This window comes from Protopterus annectens, chromosome 12.part0 (assembly GCF_019279795.1).
Source record: "Protopterus annectens isolate FY-2018-M chromosome 12.part0, PAN1.0, whole genome shotgun sequence".
Classification (NCBI taxonomy): domain Eukaryota; kingdom Metazoa; phylum Chordata; order Ceratodontiformes; family Protopteridae; genus Protopterus; species Protopterus annectens.
In genome coordinates, this window is record NC_056746.1 from 652,232,915 (window position 1) to 652,255,233 (window position 22,319).

Consider the following 22,319-nt stretch of genomic DNA (forward strand, 5'->3'; position numbering starts at 1 on the left):
TTCATTTCATCAATCGAGTTGCATGTGAAGTACACATTATACAAAAGTAGTTTACATCTCGTGAGGAAAAAGAAGAGACTGCATAAACACACTTTCCTACATTGTCTAACACTTATGATTCTTTAGTGGATAAAAGTGGGGTTTTGCTAAACAGCATGCTCCTTAAGGCAACTACCACAGCAACATGGGGAGCCTGCAACTAATATGTCCAATTCTTAGCATAAGTATCTTGACAGATATCTTCAGGGTGGATGCTTCAGCATCTGGGTTCTGCCATGCAGTACTGACCACCAACAGAACTATTTGGTCAATAGGAGGAATCATCCAGGAGGAAGGCTTAAAAGATTGGAAAGCCTCTTGCATTATACACTCAAGAGAAAAGGGAGGTCAGTAGTCCATCCTGTCTTTTGTCTCATTTCTAATATCTCATAAAACCTTTGGTCATCAGGAAATGATGGGGAATCTAGTTATCCTAGTTTGTATCTGCTCCGGGTGACTCCTAAGGGGAGTCCAAGTACTTCCGTTTGTAGTGGTTCCTCCTGCACTGTCTTGGAGAAGACTAGTACAAGAAAGAAGCAGATATAATCTCGCTTGGAGAATAGGGGGAATCTTGCTCTGGAAATTCAATCATTTCATCCTAATAGTGATGGTAAATTTCTAGCTGAAACTGAAATGAATGCAGAAGCTGGGGGAAACACGAAGATAAGTTTGCATTAAGACATGCACCATCCCCTGGACAAGAAGAGATGACCCTGAACAATCAAGTGTGTAAGGTATAGGGATTCGGACAGAACCCATGGGAAAGGGTCTACGTGGCAAGAAGGTTCACTCCTGACCAGCAGAGTTGAGGAGCTGCAAGACCTTGAGGTTGACATTTAGGGCAATGAGGCCGAAAGGCTGATAAATAAGGTTGGCCCCAGAAGTGTCATGGCCAACATTAAAGGCATGACTGCATGCTCTGGAGCAAAGGGATCCCTCTGACTCAGATGACATCAGTGCCAAAGTGTTTGACATTGAAGTCAGAGTTGATGTTAGCAGAATCTATGTCTAAGGCTGCAGTCCCAGCAGGCTGTCCATATCTAATTTAAATTATATTTCTATATCATCACAACCACCTTCACTTATAAGACATGAGTGGAACTTTCATCTTTTGAGCAGCACTCCAACAGTAACAGCATGGGACAGCATTTGCAAAGTATTGGCGACAATATAAGGGCAAATTAAGCAATTTCATTTTCATACAGAAGAATGTGCAAAATAAATGTGTTTAAAAGAAAATATGAAATTAATACTGTGTTCACAGTGCATTTATTTTTTACATTCTTGAGAATTCATGTTACAAGATTTAAAACTGCATTAAAAAGTTTTCAGATTTTAAATATTTGATTAATTAATTAAAAATTAATACAATAAAATGAATCAACTGCAACTCATTTATAAAGTTTACAACCCAAGAAAGCACCATTTTAAACTACCACATTTACAAAAATATACTTTGGATACATCTCCTCCTAAATCATCTGCACGCTGTATATATTAGTGACATCAGTATATATGTTACATAGGATTAGAAAACAAATAGTACAGTGATTCACCATATCCCATTAAATTAGTGTAGGAGGCACACAAGAAATAAATATATGTGATTATACATAAAAGCGATTACACAATACTAGGCTGTGTGTCACAATTATAACACCGCACATTTGTTGACGTCTGGTCCAACACAAAATTCTGAACAGCAAAACTAGGAAAAAATGGTGTGTGGCTGGTATTTTTCCACCATGACAAAAATCTGCTAACTCCAAGGATCCCAAACCTCGCAGCAAGTGAAATTTTTTTAGGGGGATCCAATTCTGATCTGATTCAAAATTTTATGTTGTTATGAGAGTCAATGAACTTACTCTTTTCAGGATTTCTGCATTCAAAACACCTTAAGTGATATTCAGCAAAACATAACTTAATGACAAATTCTAACAGAATTCTTAAATGTATTGTGTCTTGCAGATAACTAAACATCCTAAAACAAATTAAATGTTTCCACTACAGTTCAGCTATACAGAAAGAATGGCACTTTTTTCCCCCCTGGCACTCTGGCTCTCATACTCCCCCCAGTGTATGTCTGACGGAAAGGAAGAGGAGCATACTGACTTATTACCTGTATCAACCTCCATTGTGAGGTCATCCCTGGCAACTTGGAAAGGAGGCTAAGATGCCTTCTCACGTAGAACAGGTAGCAGAAGTGAAATTCCATAGATAATTAGGGGACAACAGTTTTTCTGAGCTTTGTAAATGCAGATTCTGTCTCACAAGCAAATTTTATGAACTAAAACGAGGCTGGTCCATGTTGTTTAAAAGAGGTACTACTATAAATGGCAGACCGATATGAACAAAATTGTATCACAACTTTTCAAACAGAAGAAAATCTTACCTTCACTGAAAAAGAGAGTCCTAACAGGAAACAAGACCCCTGTTGATGCAGGACAGCTGAGAGTTTGACACCATAAAATCTGCACATATGAGAATACTGTACAAAGTGCACAAAAATGGTTCAAATAATCTATCTCCTAGAGTTTATGAGCACATATTGCTCTATCAGTTGAACTGTGACCTTTAATCAGGTTTCTTCTTTCTGACCTATAGGAGTTTAACACTTCTTCCACAGAAAGGAAGTCTGTGAGTTCAGACACAGGAAGGCCCTCAAAATTTTCAAGTGTTCACTATGGAGGACTGATAACAGGTGAAATGAACAGTTCAGGTCTATAAGCCAAAAGTGACAAAAGTACACTATTTTGCCACACCTGCATGATGTTTCTGATGCCTTGTCACAGCAGAGTAGCAAAATGCTATGGTTTTCAGGACTTAGATCATACAGATCCCACCAGGAGTACACTCATGAATGTCTGGTTAAAGACTGACTAACTAGCTGAGACTATATAGGAGACACATTCCTTCCTAAGACCAAAGAAGCAGAGCTGTGGTGCTTCAATGCATCCTAATTAGCACCCTTAATGACTAGCTCCACATGAAGGATGGCCAAAGATTACTCAGGCTTTTTCTCCAGATATGCAGCAAGTTGCTTCTGAGAACATCGGAAGGGACATTTGAACAAAACATGGTGACTCTCATAAGCTTTATGGTATCAACAAAATGAGGTCAGTTAGAAAAAAGTGGGGAAAAGGACTCACTGTTCTCATCTCAAAGACAAAGACCTCTTGGATCTCTTTCCTTACATAAACATGGAAAGGAATAACACAATTCCCATTTCCCCAGGTGCAGGCAAGTGCACCAGCTTGCTCATGAGTATGCATGCATCTGGTGCTCATCTGATCTTGGGAGATGGAGACAGATTCTGTGCATGACAGTGAGCTTGAAAAGGCAACACAGAGAAAAGAGGTCTGTACAGGGCCCAGTGCTGGCATGAGGCCATACTCCCCCCTTGGGTATTGTCCTGCAATGGTAACTCAAGTTCCCATCACACAGCAACAATCTACTTGATGTCTACATCTTAAACTGCAAGCCCTCCTGCAGGAAAACTCAAGGGCTTCCCCTCTGGTGGGACTGAATAGTTCCACAATCTATGATCAGGTGATTTGGGACACTGCCCAGGATCAGGCTGGTTAGCCTACAGCTCCAGCAGATCAATTAGAGGCAGAGTAGTGCCAGAATTCCTGAAACACTCCTGCAGGTAAAAGCTAGAGGCATACAGCATCCAGTTCCTTCTTCCAAGGCTCAAGTCATCACTTGTCAAGGATAAGTGCATTACCTGCAGGAACCAGAGAGGCATTTAGCAATGTGCTTGCATCTAGAAGAACTATACTTCAGTCCACTTTCCAAACTTTGATTTTCTACGCAATGCTCCTATCTATAAACTCTGTCTTGGGGTTGAGTGGTAGACTCCCTTTAATGATTGTGTGCAACTCTCCCAGTCTCTGCCATCTTTAGGATACAAAGTAAGCCAACAGCTTCTTTTTTGGGCATCACTGAGTAGCAAAGACTGAACCATGGCCACCTGTAATGCCTGACATGCTACCCCTCCCAGAGACAATACAGGCAATGTTGGAGTAGATGCTGGCCTGAAGGATGACAACTAGATAACACTTTATATTTCTAAGGCATGCAAACGCAGCAATTGTAGTGATAAGAACTAGGACCATGACATGAACTGGGTGAATGGCAAAAAAGGACTGGCAAGCTCTGGGATTAGGCATCTTATGCATGTAGCACAGAATGGTATGCCATGTGTTGAGACAGGCTCATACATTCCTAAGGGCTGAAGTGGAAGAAATAAAAAAAAGAACTATGTTTTAGATTGTAATGTATGGGAATGGCCCCTTTCAATGCCTGTTACTTTTTCTTTGGACAGCGGAACTAAGACTGACATCTAAAAACTAGAGAGTTTTAACTAGCAATGATGAGATATCCAAATTGGCGGGGGGACACGCCACTATTTATTACTAAGAAAGGTAGAGATGTTAAATGTTAGAAAGAAAAAAGCCAATTAATGTGGGTGACAAAGGGGTGTTTAAACTGCTCTTTGTGCAAATATATGTCGGAAAGTTCTTTTTTATGCACATAGAAAGTGACAGAACACACCCGACCCTCTGTTTTTTCACTTGCACTTCTAAATTTGTGGTATATATGGCAACTTGTAGTTCTTGTGAATCATTCTATATAGGGAAGATGAACAGAGAACTTAGGAAACGTGTTTAAGAACATCAGTATGCCATTAAAGTTAATAATTTGGACAATGCCTTTGGAAAGCATTCTACAGTATGCCCTAATTTTAAGAGGTTTTACTTTGCTGTTATGGACTGGGTTCCAAGCGATTTAACAGACAGAGAAGGGGAGTTAAAACAGAGAATGAAAATGGCAGACCTTATTTAATACTTATAATCCCCCATGTTTAAATAGTTCTAAAATATAAACAGAATCTTTACAAGTGTAAATGAGTAATAAAATTGCTTTTTAGACGTCTTAAATGGAAGTTTATAAGAATTACTTATGCTTGTTTGATTACTTATTAAACATTATTCCTTGCGTTTTTAGGTAGAGTTCACACAAACAAGAAATGTTGCTTGTTAAGACTGGTCATGTGATTAACTTGTTGGAATTTGTTATGAAGACTATTAAGTCAAAAGTGCTTAACCTGTAATTAAACTTTGTTTTTTCTTCATCGAGTTTTCACTAGTGGTTTGCTTTTGCTTTCTTAGAAGTCCAACCTAAATGGAGCTTTGCCAACACATGCAGCAACACTACAAATTTCAGTATATGTCTGCCAGGTGAACAGCCCTTCCAGATATGCCTGATACTTAAAAATGTGCAAATGATGCCATACAATGCTAGTTAAAAGAATCCAGACACAGCAAAGAGACAAAACTAACTTCCACAGGCAACACAAGGAAATGTTAAGTGCATGAACAACTTACGGTGACAGACAAGAAAGGATGGTGTACATGTCCTTATTCTGTAGAACATTCCTCTAAAGCACAACTAGTTTTAATGCTCACTCACCTCATACATCATTACTTTTCCCTCGTTAACTCAAGCTATGTTTCAGAATAAGCACAGAATAAGGTACAAAAAGCTCATCTGACATGTTGGAGGGCAACAAAAATTGAGGGCACCTCTGCCTTACAGATGTAGGTGAATTCATATACACATACAGAGACACAAAATGTCTTACATGCAAACATTTGACATATTACCCATAAACAAAACAGTTCCATTTTCCTAAAATAAACTGAATGTGGGCTAAACTTCCAACCTTTTTTCTTGAGTACCATCCTTTACATCAACATCCAGAAGTACACAGATTAATTGCCCCTTTCTGTGGGCCACTAACCACTTCCCTTCTAGAACCCATTTTGAGTATGGCTTCTAGTGCCTTAATCCCAGTCGCTTATCCCTGCATTCAGGTAGGGAAATGCAGCTGTCTTTGTTAAAAAAAATGTAACTTAATTTTTGATGTTCTACTCATTGCATGGACATCTGAAAGCACTTAGCACTTATTTATTTATTTAGATTTCGTTAACCAGGTTAGTTCCACTAGGCTAAAAGGCTCTTTTCAGGGGAAATCTGAGGTAATATTAATACTGATTTGTGGGAGGATTTGGTGAGGGCACCAGGGAATTTGCACTGCTAATTTTGATGTACCATGGGAACTTTTATACCCACATCAGTTGCCATCAGCTAAGGCAGCTGGGACCTTGGTTTAAAGTCTCATCTGAAGGATAGCACACTCAGGAGTGCAGCACCCCTTCCTCCCGATGCTCTGCAGTGTTAGCACTAGAAAATTAATCCAAACATATGGTGTGGGAATAGAACTTACAAAGTATTCTGGTCTTCCATCACCAAAGGTGAGTGCACTACATGTTGAGCCACTTACAGGACAGATAGTACTTGTGATCATTCAGTTTGCATAACAAGTGAACAGTAATTACAGCTGATCAACACAGCAGTTTAGCAGGCTGACCAGAAAGGGACTGAATGTGATGTCCATTAATATGATACATATCTTAGAAGCACACAACCTGCGGTAAAAAGCCACCAGTTGAGGAGTGTCAGACTTTTCTGGGATTTTGAACAGGTGGACAATGTCACACTTTCCTAGGTATTTGAACTGGTACACAATGTTCATAATCATATCATCCTACTTTAAAAATGCTTTTTAATATGCATGACACTAGATAAAGAAGTCTAATGTTGGTGAAACATTTCTGGTGCCAACAACTGAGAAGTACAATGAATCAAGCAGCAAAACATGGCATATTATAAAACAAACAAAAATGTTCAGACAGAAAAGTTTTAAGTTCCCAAACACAAGATATGCAAGAGTTTAATTTTAAGAGTGTTAATCAACATTTTACTTCTGTGAGGTATAGAAATTTTCATTTCAAAAGTGCAACTCAGTTTCTAGTTCATTTATACAGTTTTATGAGAATTTCCATGTTTTATGTTACATCATATGTATCTTCTGATTGATTGGAACAGATCTGGTACCTGCACTTCGATTTCTGTAAACAAGACCATGGCTTGTCAGCAAGCAGTTCACGTGGTGGCAACAAAAAGGCCACACTAAGAGAAACCAGGATGTGCCAAATGCTGTGTGTAACATAATAGTTATTTTCTGTCTCTGCAAAGGCATATATACAGATGGCAATGAAGGCAATTCCAATTCCAGGAAAGATGAAGAATACCCAGCGCTTCCACCACGGAGGGTAACATTTGCGTCTTTTAACGCCACGATAAACCTAATGAGATAGCAGAAAGGCTAGATAAGCATAGTACTGGGACCAAGTATAAAATCACTTACATAGCAGTAGGGTTATAAAATGTTTGCAAACTAACAGTGGTGATTATTAACACATATGCAAAATTCAAGGGCCACCACTCAGATTTGCTAAAACCATACCACTTTCATATGTCTTTTTTTTTTTTTTTTCAAATTTTAATTTAACATTTTATTTTGGAATGTTGCAGACCTCATCACTATATACAATGACATTATACAACCCAAGCTCAGTTAGTTGATATATGTGCCTAAAATATAAACACACTCCATTTGTGGGTTACAGACTGAAGCTGGATGCAAAGGGTAACTAGCTGATGACAGTAAGGTGCTAATTTAGCCAAGATGGCTTATCAGTAATTTATTATACAACATGAACATGAGCATAATGCTAGGTGTTCCAAGCATCTGCATGGAGTCTGGCCATGGTCCCTACTCATTCTTACTGCAATTCCATTTGAACTCAGCAGGATGCAGTATAGATCAGTGTAGGTAAAAGGGTGAGACATGGACAAATCATGCTTTGTCATCCTGTTGAACTCTGTTCACTTAGTTCTTAACCTTGATATCTCCCGCAATTTATGCACAGTGTATAATATCAACAGCCATTAGTTCATTGTGCAATTAAATATTAATACAGTACTGGCATTCATACTCAATTTCTTGGATCTTCAACCACATCCTTGCAGGATTTACTTGAAAGACTACTATAACTGCCAATGGTTTAAAATTACGGATCTAACATTACCCTGCTGCATAACAACTGTGATGTGGAGTTTCACAAAACATCATTAAGGAAGATTAAAAAATTGTTTATATTACATACATAATCATAACATTCTTATTGCTGATCCTATAACCATTGCTGATTTTACATGGTGAGGGAAGGTCCAAAAGTATAAAGCAAAACGTGAAAATTCCTTCATCTCTATAAAATTATATAGATCAAAAACTAGAGCATGGCAATATATCTTGGTCTGAAGGAAGCAGAGGGCACCTTAAAACTGACTATCTACAGATCTGCAGTTGTGAGACTGCATGTATATTTGTTAACAATTAGATGTACAAAAATGCCTAACTAGGACGATAGGAAATCTAAAATGGCATCCTTCAAATTAGCAGAAGCATTTTGGATAGGAATGGTATAGAAATCAAACAAGAAGCAGGCAAAAAAATGGGTAGCACAGCAAAAGAAACGGCTGAAGGAAGGAGAAAGAATACAAAGATTATGACCAAAAAAAAGAAAAGAAAACTGGAAAACCCACAGTTATAAATCAGATACCAAGTATTAATTACTGAATCAATTGCACCTAGTTAATACAGTGTCCTGCATACTGATTCTGTGATTCAAGGAGAGGCACTGAACTTCTGAGCAAGAGTTGCACAGCTGTGTGGAAATGCACTGTAAAGCAGACATTAACCATCTGAATATCCAAGACTCATAACTACATGCCTCAGAACAGTAAGTCTGGCTGTGCAAAGTGGAGATAGTTATGTTAACAAATGTTCTATTTACCGCTTTCATCCAATACAGACTTCATCAGATAAAAATCAAATCTTTTTATATACATTCATCTAATTAAAAAAATGAATAATATATACCACTTAAAGCACTGATTTATACTTAATAATGTTACAAAGTATCCCAAACTAATAAACATTTATAATATTATCTATTGACATTTAGCATCCTGTCTTTTAAAAAGCATTTAGTGTTTCTAGTGTCATTTAAGCATGGAAAAATGGTCTGCTTTAGGCCTGAATTGCCACTCATCTCTACCCTAGTTTTATAATTTCCATCTCTTAAATCTTTAGGTACATAAAGAAATATATATTTTTTTTTAATTTAGTGCAAACACAACTATTCTTGAATAGTGCATTGTTAGAGTCCTTGTTTTAATTGAATACAAATGCTTATTTATTTTTCTTAAAATTCTGGTAGTCATCTCTATGTAAAAGCTAGGTCCCTTTGGTGTTGCATGCAACTCTTCCGTTCACACCAATAAGTCGATCTACATGTTATAGGTGAATAGATGGTCCTTCATAAATAGATCTACAAACTGCACACCCACCACACTTATATGTTTCCTTAGTTTTATCAGTAAGTGGAATGACTATTCTAAGGTCATCATTCTGTGGTAAAAATGTAAAACTATTTGTTTTTTGTAATTAAATAAAGGCTGCTTATCAGCTACCTTAAATAAATTATCATAAGGTTTCAATTGTCATAACTAACCATATAAATATAAATACTACCAACTGACATATCAAGTGAACATACTGGCATATTAATAATTTCTCGCTTACTATTGCTATCCTTCTTTAAAGCTTTTATCAATATAGGAGCAAAAAATGCATTTCTTTTGGAAGTAACTTCTGCAATGTTCACCAGAAAATGTCTATCGCACCCTCTCGGTATATATATATATATATATAAAGATATTCCACTCTAGACTAATATCCAGAAAATTAATTTTCATACCTATTCCATATAAAATGTAAAAACTCAGTACTATAATTAAGCTGTTCAACAAACTGAATACAGTCATCATTATTTCCAATAAAAATAAAAAATAAATCTACAAATCTTTTATAATAAACCACTTTATTATAAAAACTATTAGCAGAAAAATGTCGGTCTCCCACCAGTCTAGAACCAGGCTTGTAAAAGCTGGGGCCTCTGTGGACCACATCGCTATACCTTTTTACAATATTTACCATTGAAAATTCAGAAAAAAAATATTTTTTAACATTACATCCAGAAGGGAACAGTATTAATTGATTTTAACATTGGTGCATTCAGTATATGTGCCCAAAATATCCTAACATATTCTACACCTAGATCCTTGGGTATGCTAGTAAATAAAGAAGAAATACCCACTGTAATCATCTTGGTATTTAAACTTTTATAATTATAGGTCTTACTAAATTCTCTTATTTGATCTAAAAAATCCCATGAATAACTCACACAGGAATGCACTTCTTGAACTATGGATTTAGGATAGTATCCAAAAAAAATAGGGAAATACCTTCTGTAACATAAGTGGGTGCCAAAACTATAGGTCTGAATTTTTTTTTCACATTTATACATTTTGGGAATCCCAAACAGAATCCCTATTTTGTGATTCTCCACTAATAAAAAGTTATATAACCGATGATCAATTACATTATTCAAAACCAAGTCATATAAAAAGCGTGGATAAACATATAGCGTTTAGTTATACCATTTACAGGAATCATTAAATATTTTTCAGTATTGCTAAGCATATTTTCAGTAGTATCAATATATTTATCTTGATTCATAATAACTAACCCCCCCATCTTTATCAGCCTTCATACACCTCATTTCTTTATTATTTTTAAGTTCATTAAAACAATCCATTTCTTCCTTATTGAAATTAAAAAACAATGTTTACAATTTTGTGAGAATGACATTCATGATTTATTAACTAAAAAAGTAAAGTGTTTAACAGTGCAGGGCTATATGTAGAGGGTTTGCTTAAAGCATTAGCAACACCCACATTGTATAATAAGTATTTTAAATTAAACTTTCTGGTGGAAAATTTCAATTCTAACAAAGTTTTAGTTAAATTATCTCTGTGAGTAGGCATAACGTTTCCTCCCCACTCTAGTGACTTAATTTGAGTAGGGTTAATGTTCTCTTCAGACAAGTTGAAAATTCTCATTGAATAACTCACTGCATGTTCACTTAATTAAAAAGTGAATATTTAATACAGGACCTGGTTGCATGGATAATGCCAGCTTTGAGTTTTTCTAATCATATCATCCAACTGGTTAATGATAACTGTTATTTCTATAACTATGGACTCACCATAATGATAAATCCGTGTTGTCTTTTGATCTGGTTCAACACATGGGTTAGTCAGCTCCATTTAAATCAGACTTCGGTGCCTTGTGTCAAAGCTTTGGCTCTGAGAGCTCTGACTCCTTCCCTACCCACAATTCCCCATCCTGCCTGAGCTACTTCAGATCGAGTTTGCTGATTGGCCATAAAAAGTTGTTATCGAGTATATTAATATAAAGATATATATCCATTTACAGGTCAACTACTAAATTTCAAAATTTAAAAACTTTGAATTTCTTACGGTCGAGACCATAAGATTGAAGTTTTGAAACTTCAAAATGTAAATAAAAAATTTTTTACTTTTTTCAGTGGGGCAAGCTCCACCACACCCCTTCTAATTAAATATACCAACTCCAAGATCACACTACAGTAAGGAAAACTGCAAATATACCATTCTGCGCTATACGGCGACCTCCATTTAAATGGTTCAAAGTTTCAAAACTTCAGTCTTAGTGTCTCGACTATAAGGCATTCTAAGTTTTGAAGCTTCAAAATTTAGAAGTAAACCCGCATTTACACATAAGGACAAAAAGAAAGGAATAACCACTATACAGTGTAAGAGACAAAACAGGGTCAGACAGGGTGCACATGAGATCTGGCCACTCCTTAAAAGTAGAATGACAATTTTGGTAGGGGGACGGTGGGAGAGGAATTGAACCAGATAAAAAGAAGACAACATGGATCTACTGTCATGGGGAGTACATAACTTTCATATCCAATGCTGTCTTTTTTTTTCTGATCTAACATGTAGGACAGATTAACAGAAGTCAGCAGGCACTGAAAACGTTTAATGTGTCAATATAGTACAGTACAGTCAATACATAAGCGGAGAAGATTTTAACGCAAAATTACCTATAAGAGGCAGGCTTAATAACCGTAATTACAGCTAAAATTAACTTCACCAGCTTTGTTAAATGTTAAAAACTAAATTTATTTGAACACACTTCTAGAACTAAGCACTTTCATCCCCCAATGATGGGACTTCAGAGTTGCAGAAAACCAGCTCCTCTTTCCAGTTAATCGAAAATCCATCAATCAAAATCCATAAAAAAAGTAATTACTTCTTAAAGTGATATCGTACTTATGTACGCATATTTCATATTAACAGCAATTCCTGCTTAAAAATATGTATATAAGAAATGTAATACAGTTCCATGTATCTAAATATTTTAAAAATATATCAATTATTTTGCATATGATGTTTAGTATAAAGTCCAACACACATTCAAACTATTTGCCCCACTATTTAGTACACTTGCAATGTGTATATATATATATACACAATTGTTAAGTCTTGGGGCTGATGTGCATTTAATCTCAGTTGCAAAGTTATTTCTTTCAATTCCAATTTGCGGTCAGCAAATCAACTTGTATACAGACTTTATGGTACTATATCGGAACATTAGACATTTTCAGTGCCAGCTGGACTTCTGGTGTGGTTACTAGTTACTAGCCGTTTTGTTTGGTTTATGTAGGACAGATGCCCAAGATACTCGACGGGTACCTGGGTGGTCTGAAGGAAGGGCATTCCTGAGAATGGCAGACCCGAAGGATGCGTGCATCCTGGACTGTATATCTAATTTAAAGTGAGACACAAAAGTATGAATTGATGACCAAGTTTGCTGCTGTGCAAATGTCACTGATAGGAACTTGAATAGCAAACTCTAGAGGTTGCCATAGCCCTTGTAGAAATGTGCTTTAGTTTTTGGATACTTAGTGAATCATAGGCAAAAGAAATGCAATTAGCTAGCCACCTTGAAAGAGTAACTTTAGAAACAGATTGTCCCAACTGTTTTTTGGAGAAGGATATAAACAAGTGGTCTGATTTTCTGCAAGTCTTGGCAGAATGGAAGAAAAAACAGTTGTGGACATCTAATGAATGTAATCTATGTTCCTGTTTGAGAAATTAGGGATGAAAACTGGTAAATAATTTTTTTGATTTAAATTTGATTCAGAAGGCACTTTTTGCAGAAAGGATGGATTTGCCCTTAGCAACACATTCTTTATGAAAGATTAAGAAGGCAGCCTTACATGAAAGTGCCTGAAATGTTGATACTAGTTTGGCAGAGGTGATGGTAACTAAAAATACCATCTTCTAGGACACAAATTTCATATCTGTGGATGCTGCAGGTTCAAAGGGTTTCTGCATTAAGTATTACAGCAAAATGGTGATGTCCCAAGGAGGGACTGGATCATGAAATGGAGGTCTCAATAAAAAGGTACCTTTCAAAAAGGCCTTAAAAGATTCTGAGAGAAGCAATGGAAGAGTTGTTGAATCCAAAGTGAAGGTTTGGATGGCTGCCAATTGTACTTTTATTTGTCGAATAACTACACCCCGACATGAAAAGTTCCAAAAGGAATTCAAGGATGTTTGGAAGAGCTGCTGAAAAGGGGTTTAAAACTTGTATCAGATGCCCAGATAGAAAACATGTTTACATTTTCACTTGTAATTCTTTTTAGTAAAATTCTTCTAAGGACAAAATGATTCATACTACTTGGGAAGAAAGCCTGCCACCTCTGGCAAATGTTATAACTAGAGAAACCATGCAGTCAATTTTAGGGTCTGTAGGTCCAGTAGAAGCAATCCTGGAAGGTGTATGAGGAAATCCAGGAAGCATTCCAGGTGAACTAAGTGAGGCCAAAGAAAGGGGAACCATACTTGTTGTGTCCAGAAGGGAGTAATAAGTACACTGGTATTACGCTCCATTGCTTTCTGGATAAACTTGGGAATGGGATGAAGACATAAAGGAGACCTGGTGACATAGGATGGACAACAGTATCTCTTAGTGACTGACCCTATAGAGGGATGAGGGCAAAGTAACTTCTGCATTTGTTGTTCAGGTATGAATCAAAAATATCACACCAAGGTTGGTCTCAGCAGATGAAAATCTATTGCCACTGTTTGTTGAGACCACTCATGAGGCAGCAATATAGTTTTGCTCAGCTTGTCCACTAGGATTTTGGACATTGCAGGTATATGCACTGCTACTAGAAAGTGGTTTGAAGACATTGCCCAAAGCCAGATTCTCATGGATATGATCTGGTTCCACCCTATTTGCTGATGTACCATACTACTGACATGTTGTCTGAATGTATGACAATCTCATCCTTGGGTAGATGGTCCTGAAGTACCTGCAACATAAGGAGGGCCAGTCTTAATTCCAAGACACTGATGTGAAGGTTGGCCTCTGATGGGGACCATAGTCCTTGAACTGTACTCCCTTCAAAATGTCCCACTCCAACCCAAGAAGGGAGGCATCTATGGTCACTGTGACTCTGGGTACCAGATGAGAGAAGAGTCTGCCCAGAGTGACTGAGTCAGATGTAATCCACCACTGGATATGGTTCTTGCATAACTGTGTGAGTTGAATTTTGTGGTGAAGGGGATGAATTCTCTGGGATCACTGTACAGCTACTGTCCATTGTAGAACTGTCATGTGGTATCTGGCTAACAGGACCATCACTATGGAAAAAGCCATTGGCCCTCAGAGTCTTAATAACAGTTGAGCCTTGTGATGTAGAGGATTTGTTACTCAAATACCCACTGATCTGATTGAATTGATCAGCGATGAGGGTAGCTTTACTATTTGATAAATAGTGTCTGACAGCCTATGGATTCTATGCACTCAGTAGGCTGTAATTTGCTCTCCTTTATGTTGATGGAAATACCCAGGGCAGACGATAGTTTTAGCAGGAATGACTGGTATGTTAGAAGTAGATCCCTGGATGTAGCAGTTAAAAGCCAATTGTCCAGAAATATTTTGTAGCACGAATTTTTCAGCAAGGAAGTCATGATTTTATTAACAGGTTAATTGGTTGCTTAATTGATATTAATTGAATACTTGAGAATAGTATATAAATGAAATTTATTATATTATTTAAAGTCTGATGAAGCATTGTCTCTGATGCAAAAGCGCTTACTACATTAAATTCTGTGTTTTCATTTCTCCAAGGCTGTGTTTGCTGCCTCTTTTTATATTTTGAAAGAATATCTGGATCCCTTGAAACCTGAGGAACACTGTCACTGCTGCCATTATCTTGGTAAACACATGGAGGACTGTGATGAGAGCAAAAGGCAGCACTCTAAATTGGAAGTGATTAGCTTCCAGCTGGAAATGGAGAAATCTCGAGTGCCTCTGGATCGTTATGTGATAGTAGGCATCTTGGAGATCTAGACAGCACATCCAATCATCCTTCCCGAGTAGAGGCAGAATGGACTGTATCTTGACCAACAAGAATTTTCTCCCTTTAACAAATTGGTTTAATTCACTGAGATCCAAAATTGGTCTCAGGTTTCTTGTCTTTTTTGGAACTAAAAAGAACCTTGAGTAGACTCCAAATTCTAACTAGTCTTGGGGGACCATTTGGATTATTGGCAATCCTTTGTTTTATTTTTGCAGTATTTAAAAAGGGGATTGTATAACCTCTGGAAATGATCCTTAGCATCCATGAATCTTGAGTTGTATATTGCCAGGCTACAGGGTGTAAGGAGAAGTGTTCCCCAAATGCTTCCAGAGTGCAGCAGCCGGGTAAGCATTTAGGGATGCTGGAAATGTTTCTCTGTGAATGGACCATGGAAACCTTGATTTTGCAGAACACTTCTGCCTCTGAGGCAACTTCATGTGGAACTGCCTCCACCTCTGTCTTTGAGAAGCCTGCACCGAAAAGTGTCCTGGTAAAAGCCTTTAGATTTTTTGAACCACTTCTATCTACACCCTCTTTGATTCCTGGAGAAGGATCTCTGAGGGGGTTGAAAAACAGATTCCAATGGCAGACAAGGTCTTAATGACCTGTTTACTTCTGGTAAGCATGTCCTTGACTTCTGGTCCACAAACAGTGGAACAGTCATACGGGGCATTGAGGAAAGATGTTCTGAAGCTTTCCACAAAGTCACATAGCTGCATCCAGGCATGATGATGTATTGTAATGCCATTACTGTCTGCACTGTCTACACCATCTGCTGCACTGGAAAGCAGTCTTATGGATACATTCATAGCAGCTTGTAGATTTGCCATCTGGGAAACCACAATTTTTTTTTGACATTTGCTGGCAAGTTAGCTGCCAGAGAATTTTGAAAGTTCCTTAATCAAATTGGTCTGGAAATGTGTCAAGTGAGCCATATAATTCAGGGCACAAACAGAGAAAGTGGCTGAAGTGTATGTCTGTTTCCACAATCTGTCCAAAGCCCTATACTCTCTTTTAGGGGATGAACAGAGGAACTCTCTTTGGACAGTTCCTTTTTTGTAGCTATTGCTAGTACCATGGCATCTACAGGAGGACCCTTAGCCCAGAACTTCCTATTTTTTGGAGCAGCAAGATTCTATTTGGCTTTTTAGGGATGGATTCTGCCAGATCAGGCTCCTTCCACATTTTATGAGCAAGGAGGTTGACTAGTGGGTCAGGAGGAGAGACCACACATAGGACGTTGAAGGGCCAGAACCAAAAGTTTCGACAAACACAGACTCATCGGAAGAAGGGGCTTTGGTGGACCATCCCCATGCTGTTTCATCTCTTCTAGGATGTCAAAAAAGGAGACTTCTTCAGGAGTGGGGATCTTGGAGAATCTTCTCCCTCATCCAAGTGGGTGCCTTTGGTGAGACTCAGGAGATGACTTGATATGCTTCTTCTTACAAGTCTCTTTCCGAGAAATGTGCCTTGAGACACAAGAAGGAGACACATCAGAAATGGATGAGGGACTTGAGGGTCAAGTAGTCTCAAAGCCTAATGGGTCCAGCTGTCCCTGTCTACTAAAATGAGAGGTGGAAGGTATAGTTTTCAAAGGGAGTCTGGATGAATCTGAGCTCTGGGAAGCCTACCAGATGTCTTGGTCCAACCGAGACCCACTCAACAGCCTTAAAGGCTGATCCAGCCAATACAGCCAAAGATGAGACAGCCAAACTAAAAAGCTTGCAAGCCCTCAAATCCAATGGCTGATGGCCCTGAGGAGGACCTTGGAAATGAGCTGTCAAGTGCTGAGGTGTTAAGCAACCATGATGGCTCCAAAATTCTTAGCGTTGACTCATCTGCAAAAGCCCCAACACCAATGTCCTGGATCTGGGACTCTGCTGTACCCAAACCCAATGGAGATGAATGAGTGAGGGAAGATGTTGAAGCCAAAGTTTCGACCACTGTCAACTCCAGTGCTACCTTGTCAAGACTGAATCCAATGTACACTGCCTCCAGGAATGGGGAGGGGGAAGGAAGATGAGAAGACTGAATAGCTGAGGAGGGAGGGACTGATCCCATATCCTTTCTCAGGGATGGAGCTAGGAGGACTCCCATCAGAATCAGAGTCCACAGAAATCTCATCATCCAGTTGACATCAAACTCTTAAGACTTCAAGTGGAATGGCCAAATCTGGAAGATGACACTACTGAAGCAGGCTATGAAGTTCCTTTCTGCAAAATTAGAGAATGGAGCAAAGAAATGTTTGGAGCAGTAGTAAAGGAAGACTTCAGAGATGGACTATGGATCTGAGAAATTACTGGATCCAACTGGATCAGAACCTTAGGTGCCCGACCCAAAATACCTGAGGGAGGAGGAAAAAAGCATTCACTTATTGTGAATTAAAAGCAAGCTCTTGATCCACGAGTCTGGTTTGACAGACTGCAAACCAGATCAGAGTTGGCTCAGGCAGGATGGGGAATTGTGGGTAGGGAAGGAATTTGAGCTCTTGGATATAAAGCTTTGGCACGAGGTGCTGATGTCGTATCTGATCGGATCACACTGCCCGCAAGTTGAATCAGACAAAAAAAAGACAATATCAGATCTATAGGTTGCATAAAAAGATTTATAAAGTCTAGGAAAGAAATGATTAAGTCATTGCTTCTTACATCAGACCCAAACTTGAGTATGCAATAATGATATGGAAACCCTGTAAGAAAACAAACATGAGTAAACTGGAAAGAATACAACAGAAATATACCAAGGGCATACATGGATGTGAACATTTAAGTTACTATGAAAGATTAAAATATCTGCACTTGTACAGTGTCTCGTATAACTATTTAACGAGACCTTATTTAGACAGATAGGGCATTTAGAGACAACTACCTCTGGGAATATTTGGGGTTAGCAAAAGTAGTGGAGAATCCTCAGACATCCTATGTACAAGATTCTATAGGAATGAGAAGTGTACTAATTGGTTCTCTGAGATAGCAGCTTATATATGGAATAGACTATCAAATTACACTAAAGCAAGTACTAGTTTAGATATTTTTAAGAACAGCCTGGACACACATTACGGGAACAACTGTTTTGGTATATTGGCAGGGTAGAACAGTATTAATGCCCACGCTTGAAATATATGAATTAAACATTTATGTTTAAATTAAGAAGCAAACACCAGCATAAAGTTACCTACATGGAAAAAGCTAACCTTAGGAACAGTGCTAGCCCAGTTTTGTGAGGGCTTGCTTCGTGCCCCTCCCTACCCCCAATTTCCACCCTCCCCCAGTACAGCTAAATTTATAACACCTAACCCCTCCCTTTACCCATACACCCAATCACAGCCTCCTACCACTTACTCCACCTTTCTCCTTAATCACCAATCCCTCCCCTAATACACTTTAATCCCTCATTGTTTTGTTCCTCATCATCTGCTACGCTAATAGTTGAGTACACAACCACTTGCTAGCTAATATATTTAGCACTCTGTTTATTCACTATCTTAAATATTAACAATGATAACATCCAAATACTACTCACCCCCTCTACCTATTTATAATGCTCTATGTACCATACCACCTTACAGTGTATGAACATGTACACCACTCACACCTTATATGCCCAATTCCCCAAACCTCCATCACTCTTGCTTTTAAGAAACAAGTCAATTTTAACTATACATCCTCTATCTTAGCCAAACCCCCCTCCCCCCAAATACCATAATCCTCTCTGACCTAGCTATACCAGCCAAACATCTAGGCAGTATCTAAGGCTTATCAGTAAAATATTGAAACTAATAACCCAGCTGAACCCCAACCTAACTAAAGATGGTGATAACCCTTGCCCATCCACACCAGAGATTTCCCAACGAAACCCTGACAATGCTACACCTCCTGACACTAGGTCTAAGGTAAATAAACCTACCCTCTATTCTTTGCTAGATAAGTATCCAAACTCCATTCAAGCCTGCCATCTTAACATCCGGAGCCTAAATAATAAAATCCACTACCTCCATGCATTGCTAGCCGACCAAGCCCCAGACATTCTCTGCCTTACCGAAACCTGGTTAAAACCTGCAACTAAAGACACTGAAATAACACCCCCAGATTATAACATCCTTAGGTTAGACAGGAAATTCAAGAAAGTGGCGGGGTGGCTGTATTATTTAAGTCCAACCTCACAGTCACTAGTGACACCCAACAGCCTCCGGAGGTAAATATGCTGAAATTCTCATCACTACACTGCAAATAAATAAAAATAAAAGTAGATAAATTGTCTGCAGCTATATTCCCCCTGGAAATAATGTTAGCACCCTAGAACATATATTACACTGGCTAGCTTGCAACTATCCCCAAGAAACCATTATCTTAGGTGACTTCAACATTGACTGGAACACCTGTTCTTCTGAGGCCCCTAGCAACCACTTAAATCTCCATGGGTTTACTCAAACCATATCCTCCTCCCCCCACTAGGTATAGCAAAAATAAAAACAAAGGTAGTATTCCTAGATTGGATCCTGATTAATGGTGACCCGCAGATGCACCACTCAGGCACATTACCTGATGACCTCAGTGATCATTGCCTCATCTACATTATCAAATTCAAAGCTGAGTTCGCCCATCAACACACCTATAAGGAGACAAGAAACAGAAATAACCTTAACCTAGACAACTTTCTACAAGATCTAAAAGCTACCAACTGGTCTGAACTTAAAAGACTGTCACTAGATGAGGCTGTGGCCTTGTTTAACACTAAATTCCTCAATATTCTTAACTCCCATGCCCCTATTCGCACCATCCATGCCAAAACTCGAATTGTATTCACCAATGTCATCAATTTTAATCACAACAACATGCTATCATCTGCTCTCTTTCTGGACCTCTCTAAGGCCTTTGATATGGTTAACCATCATCTTTTCTGCTTAATACCTTGAAAGCTGTCTTTCTGGATGATCACTCTCTACAATGGTTTCAGTCCTATCTATGGGACAGACAACAGGCTGTCTTATGGCAGGACAAATTGTCATCACATCTCCCAGTCACCTTAGGAGTCCCTCAGGGCTCCATTCTTGGTCCCCTCCTCTTGTCTATCTTCATAAATGACCTTCATACTACTATCTCAAATGCACAATGTATTCAACATGCTGATGATTCCATGTTGATTTGCTCTTCCATCTCACCAGCCAATATGATAACCCTAACCCAAAATACTTTTAACAGTACAGAAAACTGGCTAACTGATTGACAACTTCTCTTGAATCCCAACCTCCCACCTCTAGATCTACTCTTCCTTTATTTACTATTAAGTCTAACAATGGCACAATCATCTCTCCTGATAACTAAACTAAGCTCCTTGGAGCTATAGATACTAACCTCAAATCTGATGCACACATTGACCATACGATTAAGTCCATCAACAAAAAAATAGGATCCCTCTATAAGGTAAAACCTTTTCTAACCCCTTATGCTAGGTGTCCTATTGCCCAAACCCATCTTCTCTCCACTCTCCTATATGCCTCACCTATATTTTCAAATGTCTTTAAAGCTAACCTCGGCAAACTATCTTCCTGTTACTACCATACAGCTAGATTGGCCACTGGTCTGGCATACAGGACACACTACTGTAAAAACCTAACTGAACTTGACTGGCTGGAATTTCCTTCCATACTTAAGCTTAACAAGCTCACAGTAGCTCACAAAATACTTAACCATCTGGACAAAACCCCAAGTCTTAAGAGTATTATTAGCCCATATAATGCTATCAGGCCACTTAGATCATCCAACAAGCTTATCAGTCCAAACTCTAAAATCCAATAATACAACCAGGGATTCCCTGTTTGCTAACTCAGTGGGTAAAACTTGGAACCTTCTTCCTGCAAACCTTACCCAAGAACTATCTCTTCCACTACTTAAAGGCCTAAAACATACTTTAGGGCTAACTGACTCTGTCCATGCCTAAACCCTGATTAACTAATTTTAATTTATGGTCTTTTCTTAGCTAGTAGACCATCAGTAAGCAGATACTCCACCTATCTGATGCATTATACCTTAATGTACAGTTATGCCTGCTGAATCTAACATTTCTCTATACAGTTGTTGCCCTAATGTGCTCTAAATGTGTGTACTGATCCTATTTCTTTTCTCACTTTATTAATTTTCTGTATACGTATTAGTGTTTCTACTGTGAACTATCTCACATATTGTATCTATCTCTATCTCATTTGCACTGTATCTATCTCATTTTCTCTATTTGATTATTGTAATGTTACTACAATTATTAATTTTATTATTGTGCAGCTTTTCTCTCTGGACCTCCACTGAAAATGGACATGTATCCAGTCGGACTATCCTGGTCAACAAATGTAAAATAAATAAATATGTATGTATGTATGAAAGAATGAATGTTTTTTCATAGAAAAGTACTGTTGTGTAAGAACTTGCCATAAACTTGGATTTCCTTATCATCTATATGCTGCTGTATTCATGACATCAGGGAGCTTTACCTCTGGTGATGACTTCCAGTTCTAGGCAAAACTTCTGAGAGATAAGTATTTTTAAAGAAGTGTTAAATTTTAAGTTCCTGTTAGTCTGGGAACTAAAGACAGAGGTGACAAGAATGATGTAATCTGAGATAACCTAGCAAAAATGTTTGATAGTAATTTAAGAACCATCTCAGAGAGCAAGTCCGTGCATTTTGTATCTTGTCTTGGATCTGAACACATCCATATTCACCACTTCACATCTGTATTTGTCTTGCTCTGTAAGTAAGACTTGGATCATAGCATCTCTCTTAGAAATAGATAAGAAAATTGTAAGATCAGTCTAGATGTTTTCTGTATTTATGTGAGACTGTCCTGCATGTTGTTTTACAATATTTCCTGTGATTCTGAACTCTGCTGTCACTGTGTTGAGTTATTGAGCATTGTCTTGTGCTTTTATTATTTATTATTAAATATATTTAAACCTTTTAATTGTGGCTGGTTTGTTTAGAGATATT

At 38.2% G+C, this 22,319-nt stretch overlaps 1 protein-coding gene across 1 annotated transcript in view; it reads right to left on the reverse strand.

Annotated features, from left to right (window-relative positions):
* Positions 1-1,280: 1,280 nt before the first annotated feature.
* PGAP6 (post-glycosylphosphatidylinositol attachment to proteins 6) overlaps positions 1,281-22,319 on the reverse strand; it is a 750,660-nt gene continuing 729,621 nt past the window's right edge. Inside the window, exon 13 of the mRNA XM_044089784.1 lies at positions 1,281-7,253. Within this exon, the coding sequence (XP_043945719.1) occupies positions 6,954-7,253 (300 nt within the window). The 3' untranslated portion in view covers positions 1,281-6,953. The remainder of the gene's footprint in view (positions 7,254-22,319) is intronic.